Genomic DNA, 17,100 nt, shown 5'->3' with positions numbered 1-17,100 from the left:
CAGGATCCCTGCATAGATCCATTGGGAAACTGATTTCTGCCGGATCCATTTTTAACACAGGAGTCTGAGGACAACAGATCTCTTGCTATTTATCTGTCATTTGTAATGGATCCAGTCTAAAAACAACAGATCCGTTACAAATGCAAAAAAAAGGATGGCTAAATAGCAATCCATTAATGGATCCATTATGTTAAAAAACGGATCTGACTGACATCCGTTATTTAACAACGGACAAAAAAAATGTGTTTGTAGAACTTTTTTCCAAACGAATCTCTAATGGATCCATTCTAAAGGCCGCTTTACACACTGCGATATCGGTCCCGATATCGCTAGCGTGGGTACCCGCCCCCATCTGTTGTGCGACACGGGCAAATCGCTGCCCGTGGCGCACAACATCGCCCAGACCCGTCACACTACTTACCTGTCCGGCGCCGTCGCTGTGACTGGCGAACCGCCTCCTTTCTAAGGGGGGGGTTCGTTCAGCGTCACAGCGACGTCACAGCTGCGTCACTGAACCGCCGCCCAATAGAAGCGGAGGGGCGGAGAGGAGCGGGATGTAACATCCCGCCCACCTCTTTCCTTCCACATAGCGGCCGGGAGGCAGGTAAGGAGAGCTTCCTCGTTCCTGCGGCGTCACACATAGCGATGTGTGCTGCCGCAGGAACGAGGAACAACCTCGTTACTGCTGCAGTAACGATATTCGAGAATGGACCCCCATGTCACCGATGAGCGATTTTGCACGTTTTTGCAACAATGCAAAATCGCTCATAGGTGTCACACGCAGCAACATCGCTAATGCGGCCGGATGTGCATCACAAATTCCGTGACCCCCAACGAGTTCGCATTAGCGATGTCGTAGCGTGTAAAGCCCCCTTAAAGGATGATTACAGGACATGTGAACCCAGCCTTAGATGGCTTTTGTGGCTCAGTTGACAAATAGGTATGCGGTAGCCGAAAATGGTGTGATGTGGCTGTAAGGAGCGTATGTAACAAATGTGACCCAAAATTTAGATAAAAAGTCATCCAACTAAGAGCTGGTGTAGTGTAAGACAAATGTGTCATCCAGTATAAGTTACTATGATGTCAATGGAGGCCATAAAACCATAATCCTAAATTAAAGATTGTTTCCCCGGAGCCTTCAAGGGGTTGTCTCAAAAATCCTTTTCAGCCTTTCAGCATCACATCCCTCTGCTCGCTACTGATTGACACATTGGACTAGCACCACTGGCCAGAATTATGTGCTCTCCCATGCTTCGAGCGCTGGCAGCTTTCCTTCTGCAGCATCACTGAAGCTGGGTGGACCCGGCCATCTTCAAAGCAGCGCTTACAAGCTCTACAGCAGAGAGCATGTAAGTGCTGCGCTCCTTGTTGTGGTAGACCTGCAAACTCTGATGGTGACCTATAACCTAATGAACAAGCGGTATACTATACAATAAAAAATCCATCTATGGTATAGGTTGAGCAACCTAGGAATGACCAAAATGTTAGGTACAGGTGGCACGGTGGAACAGTGGCTCAGTGGTTAGCACTGCAGGCTTGCAGCGCTGGGGTCCTGGGTTCAAATCTCACCAAGGACAACATCTCCAAGGAGTTTGTATATTCTCCCTGTGTTTGCGTGGGTTTCCTCCGGGTTCTCCGGTTTCCTCCCACACTCCAAAGGCATACAGATAGGGACTCTAGATTGTCAGCCCCAATGGGGACAGTGCTGCCAATGTATGTAAAGCGCTGTGGAATTAATAGCGCTATATAAATGAATAAATATTATATATATATTTGAACTTGATGGACTTATGTCTGCCTTCAACTTTAAACACTATGAAACCTAAAAGAGTAGTCTTCCAGTGAATTTGCGTGAATTCCAAATATACTATTCAATAGTTTAACTGCTATAAATTCCTGGAACAAGGATTTTTTTTTTATTTTACCATGCTTATCCAAAGATATTATGCATTGGCGGACACAGCCGGTAAAAGGGCCCGTGTAAGAACATTATATGGGTCCTTTGCAGCACAAGAGGTCATCATAATGCACAATTCCACCTGCTTTCGAGGTAACCTCTTGGACCCCTGTGCGGCTGCACAGGTTGCACCAATGACTTGTCCTCCCCTGCCTAACACCAATGATAAGTGTGCCCCGGAGTATAAAGGCCCCGTCACACTAAGCAACATCGCTAGCAACATCGCTGCTAACGAACAACTTTTGTGACGTTGCTAGCGATGTTGCTGTGTGTGACATCCAGCAACAACCTGGCCCCTGCTGTGAGGTCGTTGGTTGTTGCTGAATGTCCTGGGCCATTTTTTAGTTGTTGCTGTCCCGCTGTGAAGCACACATCGCTGTGTGACAACGACAGAGCAACAACTAAATGTGCAGGCAGCAGGAGCCGGCTTCTGCGGAGGCTGGTAACCAATGTAAACATCGGGTAACCAAGAAGCCCTGTCCTTGGTTACCCGATATTTACCTTTGTTACCAGCCTCCGCCGCTCTCACTGTCAGTGCCGGCTCCTGCTCTGTGCACATGTAGCTGCAGGACACATCGGGTTAATTAACCCGATGTGTGCTGTAGCTAGGAGAGCAGGGAGCCAGCGCGAAGCATTGTGCGCTGCTCCCTGCTCTGTGCACATTTAGCTGCAGCACACATCGGGTAATTAACCTGATGTGTGCTGTAACTAGGAGAGCAGGGAGCCAGCGCTCAGTGTGCGCTGCTCCCTGCTCTCTGCACGTGCGGTGGTAACCAAGGTAAATATCGGGTTGGTTACCCGATATTTACCTTAGTTACCAAGCGCAGCATCTTCCACGCGGCGCTGGGGGCTTGTCACTGGTTGCTGTGAGCTCACCAGCAACTTGTGTAGCGACGCTCCAGCGATCCCTGCCAGGTCAGGTTGCTGGTGGGATCGCTGGAGCGTCGCAGTGTGACATCTCACCAGCAACCTCCTAGCAACTTACCAGCGATCCCTATCGTTGTTGGGATCGCTGGTAAGTTGCTTAGTGTGACTGGACCTTAAGAATCTAAACACATATTCAATAAGCATGAACACTATGGCATTAGACTCCAACCTGCAAAACTACAACTCCCAGCATAGTGTGACAAGGGGCTGTTGGGGCACGGTGGAAGTTTTAGTTTTATAACAACAGGGCAAACAGGTGGGAAACAAGATCCTCCACTTCGGAATATAATACCCAACATCATGGTACATAGTAATAAGTTGCACAGAAAGTCATGTAACTTAATTTAGAGAAACCTTTTGTCACATTCCAACACAAAAATGATTGTCAGAAGTGGTAATCATCACACTTTGCTCCATCGCGTATTCACAAAATGCCAATTTGACAGACATAAACATAAAAAAAAAAGTATCTTGGTATAAGCGGAACAGATCACACAACTTCTTGCTTTCAGAAATTTCCAACGCTTCATAGAGATGCAAAGTGTTTATTTTTCTATATGTGTCTCAAAATGACCAAGATGTCTTAGGCTGAGCTCACATGTCCAGTAATCATTCGTTAGAGTGGATCCTGCAGAGATCAGTTGGGAAAAAAGTTCTGCAAAGACAACTTTTTTGTCCGTTGTTAAATAACTGATGTCTGCCGGATCCGTTTTGTTTATATGAGAGTCTATGGAGAACTGATCCGTTAACGGATTGCAAATTTAGGCTACTTTCACACATCAGTTTTTTGGCATCAGGCACAATCCGGCGTGTGCCTGATGCAACGGATCTGGCGCAGAATATTCAAAAACGGATGTGCCTGATCCCTTTTTTGATGGATCCGTAATACCGGATCCGTCAAAAACGGATCCGGCGCATCCGTTTTTGCATCCGTTTCATCCGTTTTTTTTCAATAAATTGGAGCATACTCAGTTTACAAAAATGGATCCGGCGGCTGCATCCGTTTTTTGCCGCATTACGCCGGATCCGGCGTCCATAGCCTTTCATTGCAAATTGCGTCGAATTCGGAGCGATGCGGTTTTTTGTCAGAGACAAAAAACGTTACAAAAGACGTTCCATCCAGCCGCCGCATTAGCCAGTTACGAAGGATCCGGCAAAAGCCGTATGCAACGCAAGGCCATCAGGCACAATCCGGCGCTAATACAAATCAATGGGGATAAAACGGATCCGGATCCGTTTTATTCGTTTTTTCCGGACTGTGCCTGATGGAAAAAAACTGATGTGTGAAAGTAGCCTTATTCATTCATTTTCCTTGCATTTGTAAAGGATCCGTTTTTTCCTACGGGATCCCTGTCAATTGGCAGATAAATAGCAATCCGTTAACAAATCCGTTCTCCATAGGCTCCCATATAAATAAAAAACGGATCCGGCGTACATCAGTTTGCAAACAGGATCCGTTTTAACAGATCATGTGAACTCGGCCTTAAAAAGTTTTTAGCTATAGTGCAAGAACAACAGAAGACATTAACCACACTCCGTACCGCTGACACTCTTTATATGAATGTATAGGTTGCAAATCATTACCTCCTTAATTAATGAAAGAGCACTGTTGACTTGGTAAAAAACAATCAATGGCAAAATATTTGTCATTATTTGGTTATTCCATTTTGTATATTACCATATAATTATAGCAGAGCACATGTAGTGTACGACAATGGGGGGGGGGCATTAGTGGTAGTCTTGCAGCGCTGGGGTCATGGGTTCAATTCCTACCAAGGACAACATCTGCAAAGAGTTTGTATGTTCTCCCCGTGTTTGCGTGGATTTCCTCCGGGTTCTCCAGTTTCCTCCCACTCTCTGAAGACATACAGATAGGGACTCTAGATTGTGAGCCCCAATGGGGACAGTGTTGCCAATGTATGTAAAGTGCTGTGGAATTAACAGCGCTATATAAATGAATAAATATTACATATATATATATACATATATATACGAATATATATATATACGTATATATATATATATATACACACACATATATACATATATATATATATATACACAGAAAAAAAAAGATGAGCAGATACTGTATATCTATAGAGGGTTTTGGACATATTCTACACATAGAATTGTCTACACAGACAAGTAATATGCAAACATGACATTGGTCTCAAAAAAGCACTTTCCGCAACCAGTTCCCCCTCCCCCCTCCCCATCCAGTCCATACTAGGAAGTTTGGGTACTACCGAATGTATGGTCTGTTATTTCAGCCTTAATTGGGCAAAACCAGAAAATATTTCTAGAATAAAAAAGTAAAAAAGTGAAAGCTTCCATATAACATCAAAACTTATCATCAGGAAGACCCCAAAATGCCTCATCTGTCAACGGCACAGCCAAGGAATACAGCAGTGTCAATCAGAATCTCTGATCAAACAGCTTAGGATGCACGGAAAAAGCAGCTTAAACAGAGTCTGAGCAATGATCTTACCACTGGAGACGAAATTCGACACCCAGGGCAATCACAGATTGGAGGATGTACCTGTAAGATTCCTTTTGACATAAGAGTCTTCAGACTTTTCCCTGGAAGCGGCACATAAAAGAGAGAAGAGACAAGGTGATGAGCTGTGGGCGGTGCAGGGGGTCAGCAGCAGCAAATAAGGGGACAGCTCACTACAGTCCCGTCCTAAAGCTTACACAGAAAGACTTTGACCCCAAAAAATACTGAAAACTAAATAATATCTAAAATAAGCATTGTTAAGAAAAATGAAAAATTAAAGCCTATCACTCATGATAGAAACTTTATGAACAGTTGTGAGCCGCCCCCACCATAAGGACGCAATCATTTTGCAAATTTCAACATAAACGTTACAGCTCTGATCAATAGTAGATAAAAGCATAAAGAACAATGGCAATCCAAGCTTTACCAGCACACATAATGCACTGTCTACAGATGATGGATACATAGTTGCATAAAGTAACATAAACAAACAAATATTATGTAAACAACGTAACAGTAACAGAATCCTCAATCCTTGCAGAAAATACCAGCAGCATTGGGTAGCTAACTAGTATAAAAACAGATCAAGTAGACTATGACTATTCATAAATAAAAACAAACTACATGGAATATACGCCACAGGGACCAAGTAAACAGACTCCTGCCACCCCCTCCCAGTCTGGAAGGGTTAATGACCTCTTCTTAGCACTGCCCTGTCTATCCTCACCCCCCTCCCCAGAGTAAAGTAGGTGACTCACACTTTAGTCCCTCTCCCCAGACCTTTACCCTACAAAAATGGAGTGCGCTGAGTTTTGCAGGATCCCACTCTGCACCTATGGGCATTTTTGGGGCCCCCCTCTGATCTGGGCGTATTAGTGCAGTTAAATAACTGGGGGCATCATAGGGAGGGTCAGAGGAGTTTGTAAAAAAAAAACCTTCATATGAATTTTAATCTCTCCAGGATTCCAACTTCAGATTCAGAATAAGTATCCAAAATCCTTATGACTATAAAGACCCCCTTATGTCATTTCTACCCTTATCATGACTTTGTGCCCCTGGGTGGGGGAAGGTGGGGTGTACGGATGTGCCTGTGTAGGGGGTATCAATCCCTCCCCATTTACCTCCACAACCCCAGCAGCCTGCGCCTCAGTGCCAAATCCCCATCCGGAGAGCCGGGGTCACCGGAGAGGGAAGGAAGGAAGAGGGAGGGAGAAGGGGAGGGCGGTGTGGGCTGGTGTCACTGAGCAGCACCAGCCCTTCAAGCTTCCTATAACCACGTTTGGATGTTACCCCCCTCCCTGCCACCACCACCTCCCTTCCTCCCCATCCATCTAATTAAACTGCCAGGAAGAAACATGGGGGGGGGGGGTCCTATCAGAGCAAACTCTCATAAATTACTGATCCCACACTAGCAATGACAAGTGATGTAGAAAGGGTTAATCCTATATTGTCTGACTGTCATCATCACTTTTTTTTCTGCCAATTAAAAAATTCTCTCCCAACACATGGATGACTTCTTATATAAACAAACAGTGCAATCACCCCCCAAATATAGGGGGATAGTAAGCTCTGGGGTGCAATCTCTGAACCAGTTTTGAGACTCACTAAAAATAAATGACCAGAGGGACTCCATCCATAAAGTGATCGTAAGCTCTTGGGGTCCATGCCATGTCTGTGCTTTTACTGCTGCCCATATTGAATCGTCTGCTGACTCCCGACAATGATCAATCCGATCGATAATAACGATGTGTATTGTGCAGAAAATGGAGCAAGCGATCGTGCATTCACCCATAATCTGTAACCATCCCATCAGATCGCAGAGCAATCATTATACTACTGCCCAATTATTAGCACATAATGTGGGGAGAGTAGAAAAAGACGGGTGAGAACCCTCAACCCTCACCCAAAAAAAAAAGTTGGAGTCCCCCCTATCCTGCACATAGTTGCCCCGGGTTGAAGTCCCCCCATCCTGCACATTCGGTAGCTGTCCAGGGTTGGAGTCCCCCCATCCTGAACATAGTTGCTCGGGGTTGGAGTCCCCCCCATCTTGCACATAGTTGCCCCGGGTTGGAGTCCCCACATCCTGTACATAAGTGCCTCCGGTTGGAGTCCCCCCATCCTGAACATAGTTGCCCGGGTTGGAGTCCCCCCCATCTTGCACATAGGTGCCCCGGGTTGGAGTCCCCCAATCCTGCACATAGGTGCCCCGGGTTGGAGTCCCCCCATTCTGCACATAGGTGGCCCGGATTGGAGTCCCCCCATCCTGCACATAGGTACCCCGGGTTGGAGTCCCTTCCATCCTGCACATAGGTGCCCCAAGTTGTAGTCCCCCCCATCCCGCACATAGGTGCCCCGGGTTGGAGTCCCCCCATCCTGCACCTAAGTGCCCCGAGTTGTAGTCCCCCCATCCCGCATATAGGTGCCCCGAGTTGGAGTCCCCCCATCCTGCACCTAAGTGCCCCGAGTTGTAGTCCCCCCATCCCGCATATAGGTGCCCCGAGTTGGAGTCCCCCACATCCTGCACATAGATGCCCCGGGTTGGAGTCCACCCAATTCTGCACATAGGTGCCCGGGGTTGGAGTCCCCCCATTCTGCATATAGATGCCCCGGGTTGGAGTCCCCCCATCCTGCACATAGGTGCCCCGGGTTGGAGTTCCCCCATTCTGCACATAGGTGCCCCGGGTTGGAGTTCCCCCATTCTGCACATAGATGCCCCGGGTTGTAGTCCCCCCATCCCGCATATAGGTGCCTCCGCTTGGAGTCCCCCCCATCCTGCACATAGGTGCCCCGGGTTGGAGTTCCCCCATTCTGCACATAGATGACCCGGGTTGGAGTCCCCCCATCCTGCACATAGGTGCCCCGGGTTGGAGTTCCCCCATTCTGCACATAGATGCCCCGGGTTGGAGTCCCCCCATCCCGCACATAGGTGCCTCAGCTTGGAGTCCCCCATCCTGCACATAGATGCCCCGGGTTGGAGTCCCCCCCATCCTGCACATAGGTGCCCCGGGTTGTAGTCCTCCCATCCCGCACATAGGTGCCTCAGCTTGGAGTCCCCCCATCCTTCACATATCCCCATCATATATGGTACCCCGGAGCCCATCCAGAGACTTTCCCCAACTTTGTCCGGAGTTCCCCCCTGCCCCGTACCTTTGTGCCTGATGCTCCGCTTCCAGTCTTTGGCCGTCTCCCGTCCGCTCACAAACTGGAACTCGTTGGGGGTGAGCCACTCTCCCCGGTAGCGGATGGAGGGCCCCTTGCTGCCCTGGCACAACTTCTGGATGTAGAGCAGCGCCTTGTTCTCGCCGCACTCCACCTCTATGCACGGCTCCCCCTGATCAAAGAGGGGCTGGAAGTCCGGGATGGAGGAGAACCTCTCCAGCATGAGGTCATCAGGCAGAGGCGGGTGGTGGGGCTCGTGTAAGCCCAGGTACGCGCGGTGGGCATGGGTGGCAAAAAGGTGCTCGTAGGCTGGAGGGTGCGGGGTCACCACCGGGATGGCAGCGGTCAGGTATCCGGGGATAGTGTCCATGGGCTGGTTGAAGGCTGCCAGGGCCAGCTCCTCACGATCCGGTCTCTCCTTCTTGATGGCCGGCATGGTGTCCCCAGCTTGCCCCGTGATTGCGCTCTCCGGGCTGCGGCGGCTCCGGGCTGCTCCTCGGTTCACAGCTGCTCGCACTGCGCCTCCTCTGCTGATCTGCCAGGCAGCCCGACTGAGACATGACATGCTGGAGAGGAGGGCTGAGCCGCCGGAGACATCATGCTGCCTCACAAAATGCTGCTTATTGATCCCTTATTGACCTCCCCCGTGGTGCTAACTGCGCTCCCGTGCGTCCTGATCACCTCTGCCTCTCCGGGCTGCGCCCCCTCCTTGTTGCCCCTGTCTTAATTGCCCCTCCTCGCTGCCCAATACCTATTTGCTTAATCCTTGCCCCCTGGCTGGTTGCACCTTTGCCCCCTCCTGGTCGCTGCCCTGCTGGCGCCTTCCTTCTGACCCCGGGAGCGCAGTGGGCAGCAGTGGAGGAAAGTTTTGCGTGCGCTCGGCTGTGTGCGCCTCCACCTGCCTGCTCCGGGGAGGAATGAGCAGGGCGATAATTCTGATCACTTAGTACAGTGTGAGTGTGGCGCCTGCCTGTCCCTGTCCTCGGCAGCGCCGCTCTGGCCGGGGAGCGCTGTGCTAGCGCCGGTGCTGCTGGGGGATCCCGCTACGTTCTATGTGTCACACAGCGGAGTTCACACACTCCGACCAAACAGCGCTCCGCTTCTCCGCCGCTTCTCCAACTTGGCCCATTTAAACAGCAGCACAGGCGGCAGCGGAGGGGGAAGCGGCGGAGCAGGGGGGTGTGCGACGGACGACGCCGAGCGGAGACCACGTGTGCGACGAGGAGCATCAATAATGACAGATCGGGCAGCAAGCCAGACGGGTCCAGCTGTGGCCCCGGAACCTGCACAAGGGAGGGCCACACAGGAAAGAACACCCTGCACAAGGGAGAGCCACACAGGAAAGAACACCCTGCACAATGGAGGGCCACACAGGAAAGAACACCCTGCACAAGGGAGAGCCACACAGGAAAGAACACCCTGCACAAGAGAGGGCCACACAGGAAAGAACACCCTGCACAAGAGAGGGCCACACAGGAAAGAGCACCCTGCACAAGGGAGGGCCACACAGGAAAGAGCACCCTGCACAAGAGAGGGCCACACAGGAAAGAGCACCCTGCACAAGAGAGGGCCACACAGGAAAGAACACCCTGCACAAGAGAGGGCCACACAGGAAAGAGCACCCTGCACAAGGCAGGGCCACACAGGAAAGAACACCCTGCACAAGGGAGGGCCACACAGGAAAGAGCACCCTGCACAAGGGAGGGCCACACAGGAAAGAGCACCCTGCACAAGAGAGGGCCACACAGGAAAGAGCACCCTGCACAAGAGAGGGCCACACAGGAAAGAGCACCCTGCACAAGAGAGGGCCACACAGGAAAGAACACCCTGCACAAGAGAGGGCCACACAGGAAAGAGCACCCTGCACAATGGAGGGCCACACAGGAAAGAACACCCTGCACAAGGGAGGGCCACACAGGAAAGAACACCCTGCACAAGAGAGGGCCACACAGGAAAGAGCACCCTGCACAAGAGAGGGCCACACAGGAAAGAACACCCTGCACAAGGGAGGGCCACACAGGAAAGAACACCCTGCACAAGAGAGGGCCACACAGGAAAGAGCACCCTGCACAAGAGAGGGCCACACAGGAAAGAACACCCTGCACAATGGAGGGCCACACAGGAAAGAACACCCTGCACAAGAGAGGGCCACACAGGAAAGAGCACCCTGCACAAGAGAGGGCCACACAGGAAAGAACACCCTGCACAAGGGAGGGCCACACAGGAAAGAACACCCTGCACAAGAGAGGGCCACACAGGAAAGAGCACCCTGCACAAGAGAGGGCCACACAGGAAAGAACACCCTGCACAAGGGAGAGCCACACAGGAAAGAACACCCTGCACAATGGAGGGCCACACAGGAAAGAACACCCTGCACAAGGGAGGGCCACACAGGAAAGAGCACCCTGCACAAGAGAGGGCCACACAGGAAAGAACACCCTGCACAAGAGAGGGCCACACAGGAAAGAACACCCAGCACAAGAGAGGGCCACACAGGAAAGAGCACCCTGCACAAGAGAGGGCCACACAGGAAAGAACACCCTGCACAAGAGAGGGCCACATAGGAAAGAACACCCTGCACAAGAGAGGGCCACACAGGAAAGAGCACCCTGCACAAGAGAGGGCCACACAGGAAAGAGCACCCTGCACAAGAGAGGGCCACACAGGAAAGAACACCCTGCACAATGGAGGGCCACACAGGAAAGAACACCCTGCACAAGAGAGGGCCACACAGGAAAGAACACCCTGCACAAGAGAGGGCCACACAGGAAAGAGCACCCTGCACAAGAGAGGGCCACACAGGAAAGAACACCCTGCACAAGGGAGGGCCACACAGGAAAGAACACCCTGCACAAGAGAAGGCCACACAGGAAAGAACACCCTGCACAAGGGAGGGCCACACAGGAAAGAACACCCTGCACAAGAGAGGGCCACACAGGAAAGAGCAACCTGCACAAGGGAGGGCCACACAGGAAAGAACACCCTGCACAAGAGAGGGCCACACAGGAAAGAGCACCCTGCACAAAAGAGGGCCACACAGGAAAGAACACCCTACACAAGAGAGGGCCACACAGGAAAGAACACCCTGCACAAGAGAGGGCCACACAGGAAAGAACACCCTGCACAAGAGAGGGCCACACAGGAAAGAACACCCTGCACAAGAGAGGGCCACACAGGAAAGAACACCCTGCACAAGGGAGGGCCACACGGGAAAGAGCACCCTGCACAAAAGAGGGCCACACAGGAAAGAACACCCTGCACAAGGGAGGGCCACACAGGAAAGAACACCCTGCACAAGGGAGGGCCACACAGGAAAGAGCAACCTGCACAAGAGAGGGCCACACAGGAAAGAGCAACCTGCACAAGAGAGGGCCACACAGGAAAGAGCACCCTGCACAAGAGAGGGCCACACAGGAAAGAACACCCAGCACAAGAGAGGGCCACACAGGAAAGAGCACCCTGCACAAGAGAGGGCCACACAGGAAAGAACACCCTGCACAAGAGAGGGCCACACAGGAAAGAGCACCCTGCACAAGAGAGGGCCACACAGGAAAGAACACCCTGCACAAGAGAGGGCCACACAGGAAAGAACACCCTGCACAAGGGAGGGCCACACAGGAAAGAACACCCTGCACAAGAGAGAGCCACACAGGAAAGAACACCCTGCACAAGAGAGGGCCACACAGGAAAGAACACCCTGCACAAGGGAGGGCCACACAGGAAAGAACACCCTGCACAAGAGAGGGCCACACAGGAAAGAGCACCCTGCACAAGAGAGGGCCACACAGGAAAGAACACCCTGCACAAGGGAGGGCCACACAGGAAAGAACACCCTGCACAAGGGAGGGCCACACAGGAAAGAGCACCCTGCACAAGAGAGGGCCACACAGGAAAGAACACCCTGCACAAGGGAGGGCCACACAGGAAAGAGCACCCTGCACAAGAGAGGGCCACACAGGAAAGAACACCCTGCACAAGGGAGGGCCACACAGGAAAGAACACCCTGCACAAGGGAGGGCCACACAGGAAAGAGTACCCTGCACAAGGGAGGGCCACACAGGAAAGAACACCCTGCACAAGAGAGGGCCACACAGGAAAGAGCACCCTGCACAAGGGAGGGCCACACAAGAAAGAACACCCTGCACAAGGGAGGGCCACACAGGAAAGAGCACCCTGCACAAGGGAGGCCCACACAGGAAAGAACACCCTGCACAAGGGAGGGCCACACAGGAAAGAACACCCTGCACAAGGGAGGGCCACACAGGAAAGAACACCCTGCATAAGAGAGGGCCACACAGGAAAGAGCACCCTGCACAAGGGAGGGCCACACAGGAAAGAACACCCTGCACAAGAGAGGGCCACACAGGAAAGAGCACCCTGCACAAGAGAGGGCCACACAGGAAAGAACACCCTGCACAAGAGAGGGCCACACAGGAAAGAGTACCCTGCACAAGGGAGGGCCACACAGGAAAGAACACCCTGCACAAGGGAGGGCCACACAGGAAAGAACACCCTGCACAAGAGAGGGCCACACAGGAAAGAGCACCCTGCACAAGGGAGGGCCACACAGTAAAGAACACCCTGCACAAGGGAGGGCCACACAGGAAAGAACACCCGGCACAAGAGAGGGCCACACAGGAAAGAGCACCCTGCACAAGAGAGGGCCACACAGGAAAGAGCACCCTGCACAAGGAAGGGCTACACAGGAAAGAACACCCTGCACAAGAGAGGGCCACACAGGAAAGAACACCCTGCACAAGAGAGGGCCACACAGGAAAGAGTACCCTGCACAAGGGAGGGCCACACAGGAAAGAGCACCCTGCACAAGGGAGGGCCACACAGGAAAGAACACCCTGCACAAGGGAGGGCCACACAGGAAAGAACACCCTGCACAAGAGAGGGCCACACAGGAAAGAGCACCCTGCACAAGGGAGGGCCACACAGGAAAGAGCACCCTGCACAAGAGAGGGCCACACAGGAAAGAGTACCCTGCACAAGGGAGGGCCACACAGGAAAGAGCACCCTGCACAAGGGAGGGCCACACAGGAAAGAGCACCCTGCACAAGGGAGGGCCACACAGGAAAGAACACCCTGCACAAGAGAGGGCCACACAGGAAAGAGTACCCTGCACAAGGGAGGGCCACACAGGAAAGAGCACCCTGCACAAGGGAGGGCCACACAGGAAAGAACACCCTGGACAAGAGAGGGACACACAGGAAAGAGCACCCTGCACAAGGGAGGGCCACACAGGAAAGAGCACCCTGCACAAGAGAGGGCCACACAGGAAAGAGCACCCTGCAAAAGGGAGGGCCACACAGGAAAGAGTACCCTGCACAAGGGAGGGCCACACAGGAAAGAACACCCTGCACAAGGGAGGGCCACACAGGAAAGAGCACCCTGCACAAAGGAGGGCCACACAGGAAAGAGCACCCTGCACAAGAGAGGGCCACACAGGAAAGAACACCCTGCACAAGGGAGGGCCACACAGGAAAGAACACCCTGCACAAGAGAGGGCCACACAGGAAAGAGCACCCTGCACAAGGGAGGGCCACACAGGAAAAAGCACCCTGCACAAGGGAGTGCCACACAGGAAAGAGCACCCTGCACAAGAGAGGGCCACACAGGAAAGAGCACCCAGCACAAGGGAGGGCCACACAGGAAAGAGCACCCTGTATAAGAGAGGGCCACACAGGAAAGAGCACCCTGCACAAGAGAGGGCCACACAGGAAAGAGCACACTGCACAAGGGAGGGCCACACAGGAAAGAACACCCTGCACAAGGGAGGGCCACACAGGAAAGAGCACCCTGCACAAGAGAGGGCCACACAGGAAAGAGCACCCTGCACAAGAGAGGGCCACACAGGAAAGAACACCCTGCACAAGGGAGGGCCACACAGGAAAGAGCACCCTGTACAAGGGAGGGCCATACAGGAAAGAGCACCCTGCACAAGGGAGGGCCACACAGGAAAAAGCACCCTGCACAAGGGAGGGCCACACAGGAAAGAGCACCCTGCACAAGGAAGGGCCACACAGGAAAGAGCACCCTGCACAAGAGAGGGCCACACAGGAAAGAACACCCTGCACAAGGGAGAGCCACACAGGAAAGAACACCCTGCACAATGGAGGGCCACACAGGAAAGAACACCCTGCACAAGGGAGGGCCACACAGGAAAGAGCACCCTGCACAAGGGAGGGCCACACAGGAAAGAGCACCCTGCACAAGAGAGGGCCACACAGGAAAGAGCACCCTGCACAAGAGAGGGCCACACAGGAAAGAGCACCCTGCACAAGAGAGGGCCACACAGGAAAGAACACCCTGCACAAGAGAGGGCCACACAGGAAAGAGCACCCTGCACAATGGAGGGCCACACAGGAAAGAACACCCTGCACAAGGGAGGGCCACACAGGAAAGAACACCCTGCACAAGAGAGGGCCACACAGGAAAGAGCACCCTGCACAAGAGAGGGCCACACAGGAAAGAACACCCTGCACAAGGGAGGGCCACACAGGAAAGAACACCCTGCACAAGAGAGGGCCACACAGGAAAGAGCACCCTGCACAAGAGAGGGCCACACAGGAAAGAACACCCTGCACAATGGAGGGCCACACAGGAAAGAACACCCTGCACAAGAGAGGGCCACACAGGAAAGAGCACCCTGCACAAGAGAGGGCCACACAGGAAAGAACACCCTGCACAAGGGAGGGCCACACAGGAAAGAACACCCTGCACAAGAGAGGGCCACACAGGAAAGAGCACCCTGCACAAGAGAGGGCCACACAGGAAAGAACACCCTGCACAAGGGAGAGCCACACAGGAAAGAACACCCTGCACAATGGAGGGCCACACAGGAAAGAACACCCTGCACAAGGGAGGGCCACACAGGAAAGAGCACCCTGCACAAGAGAGGGCCACACAGGAAAGAACACCCTGCACAAGAGAGGGCCACACAGGAAAGAACACCCAGCACAAGAGAGGGCCACACAGGAAAGAGCACCCTGCACAAGAGAGGGCCACACAGGAAAGAACACCCTGCACAAGAGAGGGCCACATAGGAAAGAACACCCTGCACAAGAGAGGGCCACACAGGAAAGAGCACCCTGCACAAGAGAGGGCCACACAGGAAAGAGCACCCTGCACAAGAGAGGGCCACACAGGAAAGAACACCCTGCACAATGGAGGGCCACACAGGAAAGAACACCCTGCACAAGAGAGGGCCACACAGGAAAGAACACCCTGCACAAGAGAGGGCCACACAGGAAAGAGCACCCTGCACAAGAGAGGGCCACACAGGAAAGAACACCCTGCACAAGGGAGGGCCACACAGGAAAGAACACCCTGCACAAGAGAAGGCCACACAGGAAAGAACACCCTGCACAAGGGAGGGCCACACAGGAAAGAACACCCTGCACAAGAGAGGGCCACACAGGAAAGAGCAACCTGCACAAGGGAGGGCCACACAGGAAAGAACACCCTGCACAAGAGAGGGCCACACAGGAAAGAGCACCCTGCACAAAAGAGGGCCACACAGGAAAGAACACCCTACACAAGAGAGGGCCACACAGGAAAGAACACCCTGCACAAGAGAGGGCCACACAGGAAAGAACACCCTGCACAAGAGAGGGCCACACAGGAAAGAACACCCTGCACAAGAGAGGGCCACACAGGAAAGAACACCCTGCACAAGGGAGGGCCACACGGGAAAGAGCACCCTGCACAAAAGAGGGCCACACAGGAAAGAACACCCTGCACAAGGGAGGGCCACACAGGAAAGAACACCCTGCACAAGGGAGGGCCACACAGGAAAGAGCAACCTGCACAAGAGAGGGCCACACAGGAAAGAGCAACCTGCACAAGAGAGGGCCACACAGGAAAGAGCACCCTGCACAAGAGAGGGCCACACAGGAAAGAACACCCAGCACAAGAGAGGGCCACACAGGAAAGAGCACCCTGCACAAGAGAGGGCCACACAGGAAAGAACACCCTGCACAAGAGAGGGCCACACAGGAAAGAGCACCCTGCACAAGAGAGGGCCACACAGGAAAGAACACCCTGCACAAGAGAGGGCCACACAGGAAAGAACACCCTGCACAAGGGAGGGCCACACAGGAAAGAACACCCTGCACAAGAGAGAGCCACACAGGAAAGAACACCCTGCACAAGAGAGGGCCACACAGGAAAGAACACCCTGCACAAGGGAGGGCCACACAGGAAAGAACACCCTGCACAAGAGAGGGCCACACAGGAAAGAGCACCCTGCACAAGAGAGGGCCACACAGGAAAGAACACCCTGCACAAGGGAGGGCCACACAGGAAAGAACACCCTGCACAAGGGAGGGCCACACAGGAAAGAGCACCCTGCACAAGAGAGGGCCACACAGGAAAGAACACCCTGCACAAGGGAGGGCCACACAGGAAAGAGCACCCTGCACAAGAGAGGGCCACACAGGAAAGAACACCCTGCACAAGGGAGGGCCACACAGGAAAGAACACCCTGCACAAGGGAGGGCCACACAGGAAAGAGTACCCTGCACAAGGGAGGGCCACACAGGAAAGAACACCC

General features: G+C 53.0%; 1 protein-coding gene across 5 annotated transcripts in view; it reads right to left on the bottom strand.

The window, feature by feature from the left end:
• SAMD11 (sterile alpha motif domain containing 11) overlaps positions 1-9,641 on the bottom strand; it is a 223,479-nt gene extending 213,838 nt beyond the window's left edge. The window contains exons 1-2 of one of the 5 annotated variants that reach the window (XM_075328973.1): positions 8,529-9,641; positions 5,373-5,464 (exon numbers count right to left, since the gene is read on the bottom strand). In XM_075328973.1, coding sequence (XP_075185088.1) covers positions 5,373-5,464; positions 8,529-9,105 — 669 coding nt within the window. In that variant the 5' untranslated portion in view covers positions 9,106-9,641. Of the gene's footprint in view, positions 1-5,372; positions 5,465-6,502; positions 6,564-8,528 lie in introns of those variants that run through there. The other 4 variants (XM_075328971.1, XM_075328972.1, XM_075328974.1 and 1 more) reach the window with 4 other exon arrangements.
• Between the last annotated feature and the right edge of the window lie 7,459 nt (positions 9,642-17,100).

Source organism: Anomaloglossus baeobatrachus, chromosome 11 (genome assembly GCF_048569485.1).
Source record: "Anomaloglossus baeobatrachus isolate aAnoBae1 chromosome 11, aAnoBae1.hap1, whole genome shotgun sequence".
In the NCBI taxonomy this organism is placed as follows: Eukaryota; Metazoa; Chordata; class Amphibia; order Anura; family Aromobatidae; genus Anomaloglossus; species Anomaloglossus baeobatrachus.
This window is presented reverse-complemented; position numbering and strand designations above follow the sequence as displayed.